Source organism: Scleropages formosus, chromosome 24 (genome assembly GCF_900964775.1).
Source record: "Scleropages formosus chromosome 24, fSclFor1.1, whole genome shotgun sequence".
Taxonomy (NCBI): domain Eukaryota; kingdom Metazoa; phylum Chordata; class Actinopteri; order Osteoglossiformes; family Osteoglossidae; genus Scleropages; species Scleropages formosus.
The window spans coordinates 15,482,249-15,496,878 of record NC_041829.1 but is presented as its reverse complement, the minus strand read 5'-3'; the positions used below and the strand labels follow the sequence as shown (position 1 = coordinate 15,496,878).

The window sequence follows — 14,630 nt, the reverse complement described above, 5'->3', positions numbered from 1 at the left end:
ATAACAATCCCTTCATGTACGATGGTTTTGTCATTATCGCTTGCTCCACGACTGCTGGCTTTCACTTTTTCCTTGGCTGCAGTTTCCAAGAAACTTGTCAAGCGGGGTTATAAATAGCGCTCCCTTATCACACGTGAGTTGGCCACATGATCGCTTTTTTCTGCGAGCGGGAATGGCAGCCCCATGTAAAAATCAAGGCACTGAATTTGCTTCGGAGCCCAAAGAAAGCAGTTTCTTCAATGCCCACGCAGCAGCGAAGCGTGGGCACCCTGTACAGACTCGTGTACAATGCAAGGTGTTCTACCCAGAATTCCAAAGGCTGGCATCACAGATGAACCGGGTTTGCTTCACTGCTCATTAAAAAGCGTTCTTATTTGGCATCTGCACTCGCTCCTCTACCTTGCCTGGATACACGATCGTATTGTGACCAAACACACACGCACTTGCTGATGCCGCTTGTCCCAGGTGGGGTCATGGCGAGCCGGAGCCTAACCGGGCAACACAGGGCGTCGGGCCGGAGAGGGAGGGGACACACCCAGGATGGGACGCCGATCTGTCGCAAGGCACCCCAAGCGGGACTCGAACTCCAGACCCACCAGCGATCAAGACCCAGCCGAGCCCGCTGCGCCACCACGCCCCCCCCATGACCAAACATTTATACATTTTTGCAAGTGGTCAAAATAATTTTTTGTTTCAGTTTTAACAAGATTCATGTCAAAGAAGCTATTCTATATTTGGAGGCGTCAATAGGTGCTTCACCAGACCTGTACGGATGTCATGGTTGATCCCCTCCACAGAGATGACGGCGTTGGCAATGCCCCGACCCTGGCTGTCCCGCACAACGCCTTTAATCCCACGATGCACCTGGATGGAGGAGGTAACAGTGAGCAGAGAAAGAACATGCAACATGTACTTCTGCCATACACAGTATCGACCCAAGCGCACCGGTTTCGGTTCCTGCATGGAGAACCTCTTCTCTGCTGTATACTTTGCAGGCTGATCCATGTTGCACGACATTAGGACAGTTGCAAATGTGATGTGAGTCACATCTAACATGCATATTTCAAATAGTGTTGGATGATGGATTTGTGTGGGGAAATTTCATCCCATCAGAAGTAGAAAAATATGCGCGTACAGTTCTCTGTACCGTACAAGCCTTTATAATATCTTTGTTATATCAGCAAATGACCATCCCAGTTGACCATTTAATGAGTCCCTATAAACACCTTATTCTGGAAACCAGCTGTGGGGTGTCTGAGAGAGGTTTTTGCAAATTTGACGTTTTTGTGTTGTTCGAATTAGACAGGTTTATGTTTGTATTGGTTTTTTTTTTTGTTCTTTTAATGTTGGAAAGGTATTTTTTAAATTAATTTGACTGGAGAAAGTTGTGTTTGGATTTTGTGAATGAACGCATTTGGAAATGCAGCCACTACCACCCCTCACCTGATCGCATCATGAACCCAACGCTTGCTGGTGGGTCATAACTGGACATAGGTGTCATTGGTACTGGTGAAAACCATATCTTCAATGTGCTAGATCAGCATTATGCTCCAAATTTCACAGAAAAAAATGATATTGTTTATGATGTACCTACAATTAATAACCATCCATCCATCCATCCATCATCAACAACTGCTTGTCCCGAAGGAGGTCGCGGTGAGTCGGAGCCTTACCGGGCAACACAGAGCGCAAGGCCGAAAAGGGAGGGGATACACCCAGGACGGGACGTACAATTCATAACTTTTTAACTTAAAAAAATAGGCATTTATAAACTATAGCACTTTCCGTACACTGAGTTTTTTTGACATCGATCGTCAGCCGACTAACTGACATCGAGTTTTTTGATTTCAGACATCTTGCTATCTTGCTATTTTCCAACTGCCTTTCCCGATCCATCAGAATAGCAGCAGTTTGATCTCTACGGAAAGGAATAAAAGCCTCAAAAACCAAGCTGAGGAATCAAGTTTTCATAATGATCTCCGGCTACACTTCTCTTCCCAACTCCTTGAACCGTGCCTTCGGATCAATGCCGTCATTTTGCCGAATTAGACAGCACCATCAGAGCTATCAGCTAGCGAATATTACAGAGCTTAGCAACATTTGATTTTTCTCTCGCCTTCTTTTAAGCTGAACGGGTTTCTTCTGACTGAGGAAGATTATAACGGCCACTGTCTCGAGAACGCATCTCCCCTCTGCCTGGTACTTCCTAAAACAAGAAAATTGGCTCCTGCAGCGATGATGTCGTTTCGCTGTCATACGATCGGGACCTTCAAAGGAAATAATAGCTGCTGTCACTTCAAACGTGCTGCATCAAACCATAATTTCTGCATCTTTTCCTCCGCCCCCTGTTCCTAAAAAAATACGAGTTTCAAACGAATGCTGCGCCTTTCTCACTTACAGCACTTAGCATTTGAACAGTTCATTGCCAGAGTGTTCGTGTCTCACACATTAGCAATCTCAATGGAAGGCCGCTTTCTTCAAAAAGCATTAGCGGCGCCCATTCCTCAAACGATAAATGCAGAGCAACAACACTGTATCCCTTCTCATCTCCCTCTTCTATCTGCAACTGCACCTGAGCACTGGTGCATCATGGGTAATTGCGCAGATGTGAAGACAAGGCCTGTTTATACACCGAGGGTTCGGCGATTAACATCGGAAGCGTGCCGCATTTTGTTAATTGGCTCTCATTCGACCCAAACGGCCCGGTGGGAGAGACTAAGTTACATATCCAAGAAATAATGTTTTTGCTTAGTGTTCCTTCATACTAGAATATCTGCTTATCGCGTCTTTCAGCCCAACCGCCTAAACACAGACGAACTGAAAGTACAGATAAATGATCCTTTAATACGTTGCCATTATGACGGAATTGCTTTTAATCAGTTTGTTTTTTTACTGGGAAAAGCCATATGCAGAGAATTAATCATTTACTACTATTACTATTATTATTACTCTCGGAAAAATAACAGCTGAATTGCGGTTTTGACATTATGAGCTTTTCTGAACCTGGGTGACACAGAATTGTCATGAACAATTAATAATCTGCAAGTGTAAAATCGAGGGTTGAGTCAAAAATGCCCCAAAAAAACTGTCCGACTCTCAGCCAACACTCAACGGAACTATTAAGATTCTGCTTCGTAGAACTGAAACCACGGGCGCATGGCGATCTTTTCCAATATATTTCCTTCTGGCCTTCTGCAGGTAAAAAGGCTGACGAGCATCATACGAGCATCGTAAGTCATTCTCACGTCATCTGAAGGATTTTGTGCCTCCTTTGAAACACCGAAATCATCAGATCGCCTGATTTTATGACTGTGTGTGGAGGAGCGTGTATTATTTGTCTGTATTATTCTACATACAGTATACGTGTATATGAGTTAGTGTGGGTTAGGGTGCGTAAGGGGGGGTGAGACTCTAGTCTTGCGTGTAGGCCTGCACGCTACGTACATGCGTGTTGCGTGTTGCGTATGCGAGGGTCCCGTGATCCTCCGCCCACCTGTTCCATGAAGACGAGCAGCGACTCGCGGTTGTTCTCCCACTCGTGCGGCAGCTCGCTCTCGTGGGGGAATTTGTCACAGCCCACAAACACGGACAGCTCGAAGCAGTTGGTGTGCAGGTAGCTGAAATCGTTCATACCTGTCGAGAACACGGCAATTCATCTGCTGGCCAACAGTCTAATTACCGCGTCAAGCAGAGATTCCACATCTCCCTCTCCATTTCCTCCAGTGTTTGCTTTAAACAGATAGCAGGTCCTGGAAAATAAGAGGCAATCAGTCTTCGCCATTGTCTCTGATACCGTATCGCCTTTCCCCGTTCTGCCTTACCGCTTGCATTCTTATGAAGCGCTTGCTATTAAAAGAGCGTGTGCTGGTTTTAAGTAAAACCCCAGGGTGCACACTCTTTCCAAAGCAGTGAAAACTTTGTTGCGGAGATCATGACTTTAAATTAGACGCTTAGGGAAAAATCAAGGAGTGGTTAAATTCGAAACAGGAATGTGAGAAAAGGCACGGGGTCAATATTACGAGAGAGCAAAATGTTTGAAGACCAAACACGGAGCGTGCTTTCGAACACCTCGGTGGGGCACTCGATCCGGAAAGCTCCGGAACAAAAAAATGTCCGGCTCCGTATCTAATTTCTCGTCGCGCAGAATGAAAACGCACGCCAGGCCCGAGATCAGCATCCCACATTCTGGGCATCGGTATGATTCGTTAATGTTCATCCCAGCCTTCGTCTCTGAAGGAATTGCACCTATTTAAGCACATTATCATCGTACTGCAAATGCAAAAATAAGTTTAAAGGTCTCGGAGTCCTGGATGAAAGCTACAGCAGTGTCATTATGCTTAGAAAAAGATGCGGTTAAAATCATTTTGCCAGAAAGTGGTGAAAATGTCTGATTGGATCTAGTGAAGCCCAGGTTGGAACGAAAACCTGCGTACCCTGTTGCCGGCCACGACCAAAACAGTAATAACAGTAACGGGCTGGCGGAACGTACTCCCTGCAGCTGTATGCCAGGAAGCCCCGTTGGCCGTGCCGTCCTCCTTGGCGAAGTCCACCGTGTGGCAGACGCGGCGGCTGGCGTCCGTCATGAGCCGGTGGGTTGAGGCGTAGGAGAACGCCAGCCAGCGGAACACGTGGTCATCTGGTGTTGGGGTGGGCTCGCGTGTCTTGTCCACGGAGCGGGTCTTGTCGAAAGGGAAGGTCACCACCAGCTCACCTCCCTGCAAGTTGCCCCCCAGCACGAAGGGGATCTTCTCCATCCAGGTTATCAGCGCCCGCGTCTCCATGGCAACCTACGCCACCAGGGAAAAAAACAAGTGATGGAAAGGGAAACGGGCGATGTATGACTCGAGAACCCGTCAGCTCTGAAACCGAGCTCTGTTTAGGTGCTGATAAAACTGCGTGTCGTGTGGGCGGAGCTCAATGCGGTCCTTTTCTCAAGGGTGGAAAGTGAATCCAAGTCCTGTCGGGGACCTTGTCTGCTGCCATACTATTTCTGTCTCTCCTGCACCCTTCAGGTCTTTGGCTAATTGAGACAAAAGGAAAGGTACAGAAACCAGAGAATCATGCGCATTTCCCATCTGTTTATTCGATTCCTTATGAAAGTGAGGAAGCCTTCCTGTAAGGAAATAGATGGGAAACTGCTTGCACCTTTACAGATCACAGTAACCAATAAACTTTTTATACTGTTTCACTGCACCTTTTTTTCCAATATTCAAGTCATTGGCTCCCAAAAACAGACATGATGTGAGGTTTACCATAGGCTGGTGGGAAATGAAATTCAGTTTCTAAAATTGAACAGCTTGATATGTATTCTATTTAGAAAAATGCATTTTAAAATCTCTTAAGATGAAGATGTATAGTAATGTGGTGGCATGGTGGCACAGCGAGTAGCACTGCTGTCTTACAGCGCCTGAGTGGTGTGAAAGGACTTGGGTTTGATCCCTGCCAAGTCTGTGTGGAGTTTGTAAGCTCTCCCTGTGTCTGTGTAGGTTTCCTCTGGGTGCTCTGGTTTCCTCCCACAGTCCAAAGACATGCTGTTCAAGTTTACCCAGAGTGTGTGTGTTCCACTGATGTATGGATGAGTGACCCAGTGTAAGTAGTTTATCTAGCAGTGTAAGTCACCGTGGTGAATAAGGTGTGTGGGCTGATAACACTACATAGAGTTCATTGAAAGTCCCTTTCGAGAAAATTGTCTGCTAAGTAAATGTAATATTATTAAGGGAAACCGCATGATAAACTTTGCTGGATCAGTGAACTGAATCTAAAAGTGAGCAGCGTTGTTAAATAGAAACGGATGTGCGTGAAACAGTGATGCTGATGGGCGGAGGTATCGTCAGCTTCCCTCATCCCGTAAATAATCGCCCTCTGACTGACCGTGGCATTTTTGGACTGGTACCACTCTGGAATTGGCACGTGGTGGTTCAGGACTTTCCTTGGTGACAGCTTCTTGGCCTCCGCCTCCCAAAGGATGGAGTTGAGGTCAGGGAAGTTATGGTGAATGTCCAGGCCATCTTGACTCCAGCGTCCCAGGGACCACCCACCCAGCTCAGAGCCCTGCGTAGGGAAAGATTGGTAACCGTGGGTGACAGGAGGGTCCGAGGATCTTGGGTAACACAGCACTCCTTTGAGCCAGAACAGGAAATGAGTAAACTGTCCAGAAGCTCTCCAAATCTTGTTCCATGCCCGCTGGACAGAAAAACAGTCCCAAAATGAGCACAATATGAGTACAGTCTTCATTAAAATAAATTAGCCAGTTCTATTTTTGCACTTATTGTGACTGTGAGTATTTATTTTTTATTCTTCATTTATTTTTGCAATAACTTGGCTAAACAACAGCAATCAGCAAATTGCGCTGGAGTGACACTATTCTGGCAAACAAAGGACAAAGTCTTTAATTCTAGAAGGAGAAAAATAATGCAGAACGAAGGCAAGCTTGTTGGCAACTCGCATTGGCATCCTGTAGAGCTGAGGATCTCATAACACAACATGTCACACTCCAAAGCAAAAAAAGGCAACAAGGATACCATATGATGCAACGCAACAATTTTAGACATAATGAACATCGCATGCGATGGCATGGTGGCACAGTGGGTAGCACCGGTGCCTCACAGCTTCTGGGGGGTTTCTGTGGATTCCACTGTGGAGTACACTTGTTTCAGGTGAGCCGGTGACTCGAAATTGCCCTTAGTGGGTATGCGTGTGTGCGAGTGAGTGTGTGTGAGACTGTGCGTTGCGTTGCGTTGCTCTACAGGCAAGTGACTGATTGTAGGTAATGTAGCTGTACCTAATATTTAATGTTGCCTTGGAGAAAACATGTCATCTAAATGTCACTTAATGATAATTGTACATAATAGGAGGAACGTAAATATGAAGTGTTATTCTTTTTTTTTTTTAAAACAGGGAAAGTACAAAAAAGCTTCTGCTCTCTATGCTTTCAGCTGAAGTTTTTCCTATTTCCCTGCATTGCGGTTTGAGTTTTATCACCCTTAATCAAATGAATGCTTGTCATGGCTCACGCTGTCTTACCCGAGGTTCGTATAAGTATATCTCCAAGTGTCACTCCAATGCAGACACAATGTAAAACAAGGAAATGAGATGCTGGTGCTAGACTGCAAACACAGAAAAGCTCCCTTATTACAGAGATCAAACACTTCCAATTCCATGTGGGATTCGGGCTTTGCTCACTCTGAGTCAATATGAAGGAGCACAGAAATTCACGCTTCTTTCTGGTTACCCAGCAAAAAAATATACAGTATGTTTGATGCTATTAACGAAAGAATCAATTTTACTTCTCCCAGATTTATTACTGTATTATTTGAACAGCTCCTTTGCACACCCTCATATCTGCAAGTGCATTTTCTGAACCAGTTTTCTAGTTGCTCCTTCGAACCTGGCGTTTACGAACACTCGGCCTAAATGATCCCGTGTCACACCCCATTACACTGACATGTGTGGTTCTGCGAGCTGAATGCCACTGATTTTATTACCATTTATTATAATGAGATATGATCATCCAGCCAGTGCTTTTATCTAGAGCAGTGAATAATGCTGCTCAGATTTTTGAGCAATTCTTGTTAAATAACTACTTTGAAGGCACAACGGCAAATCCCCTTTCGGGTCATCAACTGGCGACCTTCAGGTTGCAAGTGGTTGCGTTTAGCCAAGACTGCACCAGCTGTCCGGGCGGCACTGGGATGCTCACCGCTTCGAAGGCGACCTCATAGCCGTCGGGATTGATGGAGGGCAGCAGGTGGATCCGCGTCTCCTCCACAAGGCGCCGCACACGAGGGTTGCCCGAAAGGTACTCCTGGCACATGAACTGCATGAGCAGCAGCAGCAGCTCCCGACCCAACACCTCATTGCCATGAGAGCCAGCAGTGTAGCGGAACTCTGGCTCACCTGTAGCGACAAAAGAACGGATGATGCTTCCAGAACGAAAGGTGTGCACTGTCCACAGTTGTGTGGTTGGGACTGCATGGACTGTGTACTCGTTCTGAGCTTCCTAGAATCCATAACACCCGAGTTATTATCAAGGTTACAATAAATCATTGCAAACGGAAGACTTTTTACCATATTTGATTTTCTTTGATCAAAGAGTTATCCTTAAAAGAAGGTCTTCCGTGTCAATAGAACAACAGCAGAACACTTTGCTCAACACTTCACTCCCTTTGGTTAATCGCATGTCTAAAATATGGCCATTAAATGATATTTTACCCAATTCATGCTCTCCTGGGTTGTCTGATATCTCAAAAGCATAAAGTTTCAGGCCATTGTGGCTCTTGCCAATGTTGTAAATCCTCGTGATGTTCGGACACATTTCGTTGACTATCTTCATCAGCTGTAGAAGACAGACAAGACAGAGAATAAAGAGAACATCATACACCAAAAGATGCCGATAATACTTTTGTGCCTGTTCACATCCCCATTAATTTTATGGGCAAAATTAGCTGATATCCTGCCACAGCTGTACTTTCGAAGCACTTCAACAAAGTACTTTGTAGAAAGTAGGGCAAGGCAAAGAACTGCTTTAAGAAAGCAATTTGAAAAACCTGGCATGAATTACAATCATCGCTCTTAGGAGAGGTACAGGGTAAACAGCAGTGATTTATCATGGTATATTTCTTCCATCTAACATTATACTGTTTTCTTTAAGCATGGTGATGAATGTAATGGACATTTTGAAGCTAGACCATTGTAAAGCATTATTGTGTAATCATTCAACCACATCATCATTCACATTTGACTTTTCAAACACGTTGAAGAAATCTCCCTTTTTATTGCTTAACACAGTGTGCAGCATTCATTGAAATCAACTAAAATGTTGCAGAAAACAGCAGGTTTCCCTGTGATGGACTAGCATCCTGTCCAGGTTGTACCCTGCCTCTTGCGCTATGCTTCTAGGATAGGCTCCAGACCACCACAACCCTGCATGGGACAAGGTTTATTGAAAATGGAACTAGCAAGCAAAGAACAAACAAACAAGTAAACAAATAAAAGCAGGGGTCTAAATTCAAGAAGAACATCAAACAGATGGAGCTCGGTGTTTAGATGCAACATGCAGCTTCATCTGCTGCTGAGGTTAACCAAACACACTTCATGAATAAGGGTGAAACGCAGAAGAACCACAGTGAGACTATAACAGACACTTAGATCAAACAACATGGTTAATTACAGCAATACATGTTCCATTTCAGAATCTCTCCAAGCAGCAACGGAAATAATTAATCACTAACAAGAGGACGGAATTTTAATTGATTCCTTTTGGAAGTGCAATCTTATGCATGTAAATTGCTACTCAACCATCTGTTTCCGTTCTTGAAACAATGAGATAGACAGCAAGGTAGCGTATGACCTTCCTCTGCCAATGTCTGCTGTTTATTAAAAGGGAAATGCAGCCAAAGTCTACTAGTTGAAGTGTTGCATAATGTAGATCAGAAATTACACCGAGGATTCAGGAATGAACGTGAACTGGCTCCAGGACCACGCATTCTTCTGGAAGCCCCTGTGGAGAGCCAGATGAACCTTCTGTCTTCAGTCTTCTCAATGCGTCTCAAGAGCATGGACTGAGAATGTCCCTGATTCTCGCGAAGAACAGCAGCTTTTTCGTTCCAGGGAAAATCCATGATCGCTTCAGGACCAAAACAAAGTGACAGAACTCATCCTCTGAACACAAACCAACATAACTGTCAGGTAGTTTGTTCACTAGAAAACAAAGAGTCCCAACAGCTTACTCATTATCGTTAAGCGCTTGTCCTGGACAGGGTCATGGTGGTCTGGAGCCTATCCAGAATCACTGGGTGATAGGCTAGGAGGGGAACAACTCAAACAGGAAACCAGTGCATTGCACAGGGTAGCTACACGAGCATATTCACACACTACATACAATTTAGGATGAGCAATTCACCTGAAATGCATGTCTTTGGCCTGTGAGAGGAAACCAGAGCACTTGGAGGAAACCCACACAGACACAGGGAGAGCATGCAAACTCCTCGCAAAGTGAGCTGGATTCAAACCTACACCTGAACAGCCCAGGTGCTGAGAGGCGGCAGCGCTACCTGCTGCACCACTGCGCTGACAAACTCCCAACAGCAATTTCTCAAATTACACACTGTAAGAAATTATATAATTTGCATGTCAGACAGGAGTTCTGATGTAATCAGGTGAATGATGTTTTTTCATTAAAATTTTTTTTAAAAGAATCATTTATTTGATAAGGGGGCGTGGCGGCGTGGCAGGTTTGGTCAGTGCTCACTGTGTGGTAGGTCTGGGGTTCGAGTCCTGCTTCGTACCTTGCCGTGGACTGGCGTCCCGCCCAGGGGGTACCCCCCGACCCTTCGGCCTTGCTCCCAATGTTGCCGGGAAGGCTCCAGCTCACCACGACCCCGCTCAGGACAAGCGGTTATTGACAATGGACGTATTTGATAACCGACGCCTCATGGAGATGGTTCCTTAGCACAAGTCTTGTTCCAATGCAAGCTGTGGGTGGTTTTTCACTGAGGAGACGCCTTGCAAGTGCAATTCTTCCCAAAAGATTTGAACCCACACTTTCCACCCTTTTCCTTAAACATTACACCATCTGCTGGCCTTTAGCAAACATGGACCAGGGCGATTGGCAGGTCTCGGGAAGTGAAAAGGCTGACTGTTTTTTCGTTTAACATCGTCACAATCACCAGCTTCAGTCCAAAGCTGAAAGGCAATAAAAGGCCAACTTCCCTTCGTGCCTCTTTCGGTGCGAGTGCGGCCAAACGGCGTACACTCCCAGTCATGAAACGACACCGGCAGACAGTTAACAGACTGTTAACTAATCAGGGAGGAACTGAACCTCTCCAAGACATAAAGACCCTGTGAGAAAAAAAAAAATTTCTTTGGACTTCTTGCCAAAGCTGTATTTGAGTCTTCTTTCCACTCTCAGCCATACAGTTTGTTTTGGACAGAAAAACATTTGAAATTTCCATTCAGTTTTGCAGCGTGTGCAGTTTCAATGGACGCGGCTCTTCAGTGAACTGATACAAGTTCGGAGAACATTTTTTTTTTCTCCCTTGCACATGCACATCGAGAGGGAGGTGAAGATGTCTGGGTCAAGGCCAGGTCTCTGCAGCTTGGCCATTTCCCACCAAAGTCACATATGCGGGCTGACCCTCATTACCCTTGTATAAAATAAAAAAAATCTGACGGTTCCGGAGCTGTCTTGCAAAAAAGTCAAATACGTCGACGCACAGATCAGCTGCTTCTCGGACAGAGTTGTTTTCGTAACAGTCCCTACTAAGGACAAACCACACGGAGAGGTCACCGAAGAGATGACCCAGCATGATTAGTTTTGTAGCTGGGAAGGTTCCATCCGAGGAGGCTACCCTTTAAATCAGATGCTGCCTTCGGTTCGTTTTATCTCTGCAGTGAAGGAAAATGAATCTTTTCTGCAATTAAACAGATTTTCTCACTTCAACAACTGCTTGTCCCAAGGAGGATCATGGGAAGCCAGAGTCTATCCTGGAAACACAGGGCGCAAGGCTGGAGGGGGAGGGGACACACCCAGGACGGAACGCCAGTCCATCGCAAGGCACCCCAAGCGGGACTCGAACCCCGGACCCTGGCCAAACCCACCGCGCCACCCCACCCCTCTTTTTCACTTCCCTGAAAACTAATTGGATGCTGTATCATTAAAAATATGATGGCGTTGTTATTTTGATGTTGAGGAAACCCATTGATATCTGAAGCAGTGAGCATCCCAGTACTGCCTTAATAAATCTTAAAAAATCCTCAACTGATATTAAACCACGCAAGGAACTTGTCGATTCGGGCCTCATCATAAATAAATTTTTGCTGTCAGTCGACCTGCAATATAGTAAATGCAGCAGGTAAATTGAGTAATTCAGTATTTTTCATGCAGAGGGGTGACCGGCCAGTTTCTCGTAACCCGGCTTCTAAAAAAGCAAGGAACGCTGAAGCCTGACGCATACAAACTGAACAGGATCGCTGTCGAAGGAAAGAAAGAGCACCGACAAATACAGAGTAACAGCACAATCGTCTGCTTAACTGTACTAAAGATCAGGTTGCTTTTTATATTGCTTTTAAATGTCACACGGAGGGTGACATTCAAGCGTCGACATAACAGCTATGAGAGCACACCCTAATCGATGTGACCCGGTGAACTCTGCATCATAACGGCATATGGTGGCCCTGACCCGGGCTTGGTCACAGAGATCCACAGTGCATCGTGGTTGGTGTTCCATTTAATTATACAAGGCTTAATTATTGATTAAGGAGTCGTTGCAAAGTACTGATTTTGTATGAAAAAAACGCAAAAAAAGGAAACACGGAGCACAGCCGGATGTGTGATTGCTGACTTTGCGTGTTGGCTGTGACCATCGCTTTGACTTACCTGCCTCATCTCTTTGTAACCGTGGTGCCTGAAGTCCAGATTATCTGTGGTGGTAATCTCATTCCGTCTGTGGTAATAATTATTGGGGTCTGCGAAGGAAACTCGGTTAGTGAATAACATTCCGCTGCTGTTTGAACAGTCATTTTGTCAGATTTGTTCCAACGGTGCTGATATTGCCACAGAATGAGTAGATTTACATTTCGATCGTGGAAATATCATCACAGATGGGGACGCTTAGACGTCAGGCTAAGAGCCAAGGCTTTGTGGTACAATCACTGAGAAACGACATATGTTTTCACAAGCCAGGGTGAAAACACAATTTGCACGGTGATCTCAGGAGCCCGCATTGTTTCAGAAACCCAAACCGCCCCCCCCCTTTTGCTTCCGTCAGCTCGAGCTCGGCCCTTGTCTTTTTGGAATCCCATTTCCGTGACCCACCCCAGCACCCCCTCCACCTCATCCACCCCCCATGTGCCCTCACCTGGCATGGGGCATCCCAGAATTTCCACCCGCATGCACACGCTCCCCCCGCTGAACCAGGAGCGTGGGTTCACACGGATATATCGCGCCACCGCCGGAACGGGGAACTCATTCAGAACTGGGATCTCCTTCTCGACGTTCCCTCTGAAGATCTACGGAGGTACACGAATCCTTATTAGTGTCCTGTGTGACGCCGATCAACATTTCCCCGTGCCTCTGTGAACATCTGCTTAGCACGATGGCATGTGTGTTTGTTTTTCGTTGCTGCACCAGAAAATCTGGAAGAAAAGCCAATGTGAATATGAGTTGAGTATTAAGCTCGACTCTGCGTGGGTTGCAAGCAGAAGCGTGTGGTCAACAAGCCTTGCCTTGAGGCTCAGATGAGCCTGGACAGGGTGATTCCATCTGAGGAAAAATCAATATTTGCAATTAAACCCTGTAATAATTTAGCTTGGAAAGGTCTACACCTCTTGATGGAGCTCGATGTTCGTTTCCACCAAACAGGACGAAAACCCTCCAATTAAAAAAAAAAAAAACAAAAAAAAGTCAACGCCACACGGGGGAAAAAAACACCGAATGCTGTCTTGAAGCGTAAATACACGGATGCAACGTGATGTATGACGTATCTGTGCAAAAGTGGAAAGCAAATAACTGTTTTCTCCTTGAGGCAGGCCAGTCAGGATGCAATGAAATCAAACCTTTCCAGGCGGAAAATGAAAATCATGAGTGGCCGGACTTTAGAAAAACAAACGCGTGCTCTTTTCCCATTGCCTTCTATACTTATGGATGTTTAGCATGATAGACTTGGAACGCAGAGCTTTCGTCTACTGGGAACCATCCCAGTGTCCGGCGTGACCCCCAAAGTACCTTGGTCTTCTTGCAGCCGGTCGGACAAGCACATCCCATAGGTATGCGACAACGTGCAAGAAGAGTTCCTCTTCCCTCCACACTCCGTATTGCATTAATTTCTGTAAATTCCCTGCAGCTTGTTAGTTCATAGTGAGCTCCCTCATTAATAATAGTTTGCATTTATTTTTTTAAATGGCACTTTGGACAACATTGTATATTTGCCAATTTCCCACCACTAGCTGAGGCATGTCATGCCACGTAAATATTTTTGATGACATCTAGTTAATATCCAGCGTTAACCTTTAATAACCTTTCTTTTCAATGACAGGAAAACAAGCGAAAGTAAATTCACTATGTTTTGTATTTTTACTTTATTCGTTGCTCAGTGTTTTGGAAAGTCCATTTACTATGCTTTGTAAATCGGATGGAGAGAAATGGAAACGAGGAAATTTGGGCGTGGCCGTATTCACATTTATTCACTTGGCTCACGCTTTTATCCAAAGCGACTTACAATGTTAAGCTACTTAGTCATTTACCCATTTATACAGCTGGGTAATTTTACTGTAGCAATTCAGCAGTAGTACCTTGCTGGACGGTACTAGAGATGGAGGTAGGGTTCAAACCCGTGACCTTTGGGTCCAAAAGCAACAGCTCAAATCACTGCCCTACCAGCCATCCCAAATATCAGTCTCAGCTGAGTTATGAACCCAACGCTTCAATCCAGTGGCTGGGATCCATCTGGGCCTTCTCTCAAGAGACAATGGGGGGATGCTGGTGGGAAATGGGAAGCGAAGTTTTCAACTGTACCATGTCCTGTGTGCCGTTCTTCATGGTGACCCAAGTGTGGCTGTCATTGCTCACTAGCACCCGGTACGATGTCACCCAGTCGCTCCTAAAAACACAAGAAAAAAAATAGTCAAACTAA

General features: G+C 45.4%; 1 protein-coding gene across 1 annotated transcript in view; it reads right to left on the bottom strand.

Annotated features, from left to right (window-relative positions):
• Window positions 1–14,630, bottom strand: part of LOC108939742 (inactive carboxypeptidase-like protein X2) — a 46,730-nt gene that overhangs the window by 6,540 nt on the left and 25,560 nt on the right. The window contains exons 5-13 of the mRNA XM_018761332.2: window positions 14,513–14,597; window positions 12,858–13,008; window positions 12,377–12,465; window positions 8,212–8,335; window positions 7,700–7,896; window positions 5,872–6,051; window positions 4,490–4,787; window positions 3,494–3,633; window positions 765–864 (exon numbers count right to left, since the gene is read on the bottom strand). Coding sequence (XP_018616848.2) covers window positions 765–864; window positions 3,494–3,633; window positions 4,490–4,787; window positions 5,872–6,051; window positions 7,700–7,896; window positions 8,212–8,335; window positions 12,377–12,465; window positions 12,858–13,008; window positions 14,513–14,597 — 1,364 coding nt within the window. The remainder of the gene's footprint in view (window positions 1–764; window positions 865–3,493; window positions 3,634–4,489; window positions 4,788–5,871; window positions 6,052–7,699; window positions 7,897–8,211; window positions 8,336–12,376; window positions 12,466–12,857; window positions 13,009–14,512; window positions 14,598–14,630) is intronic.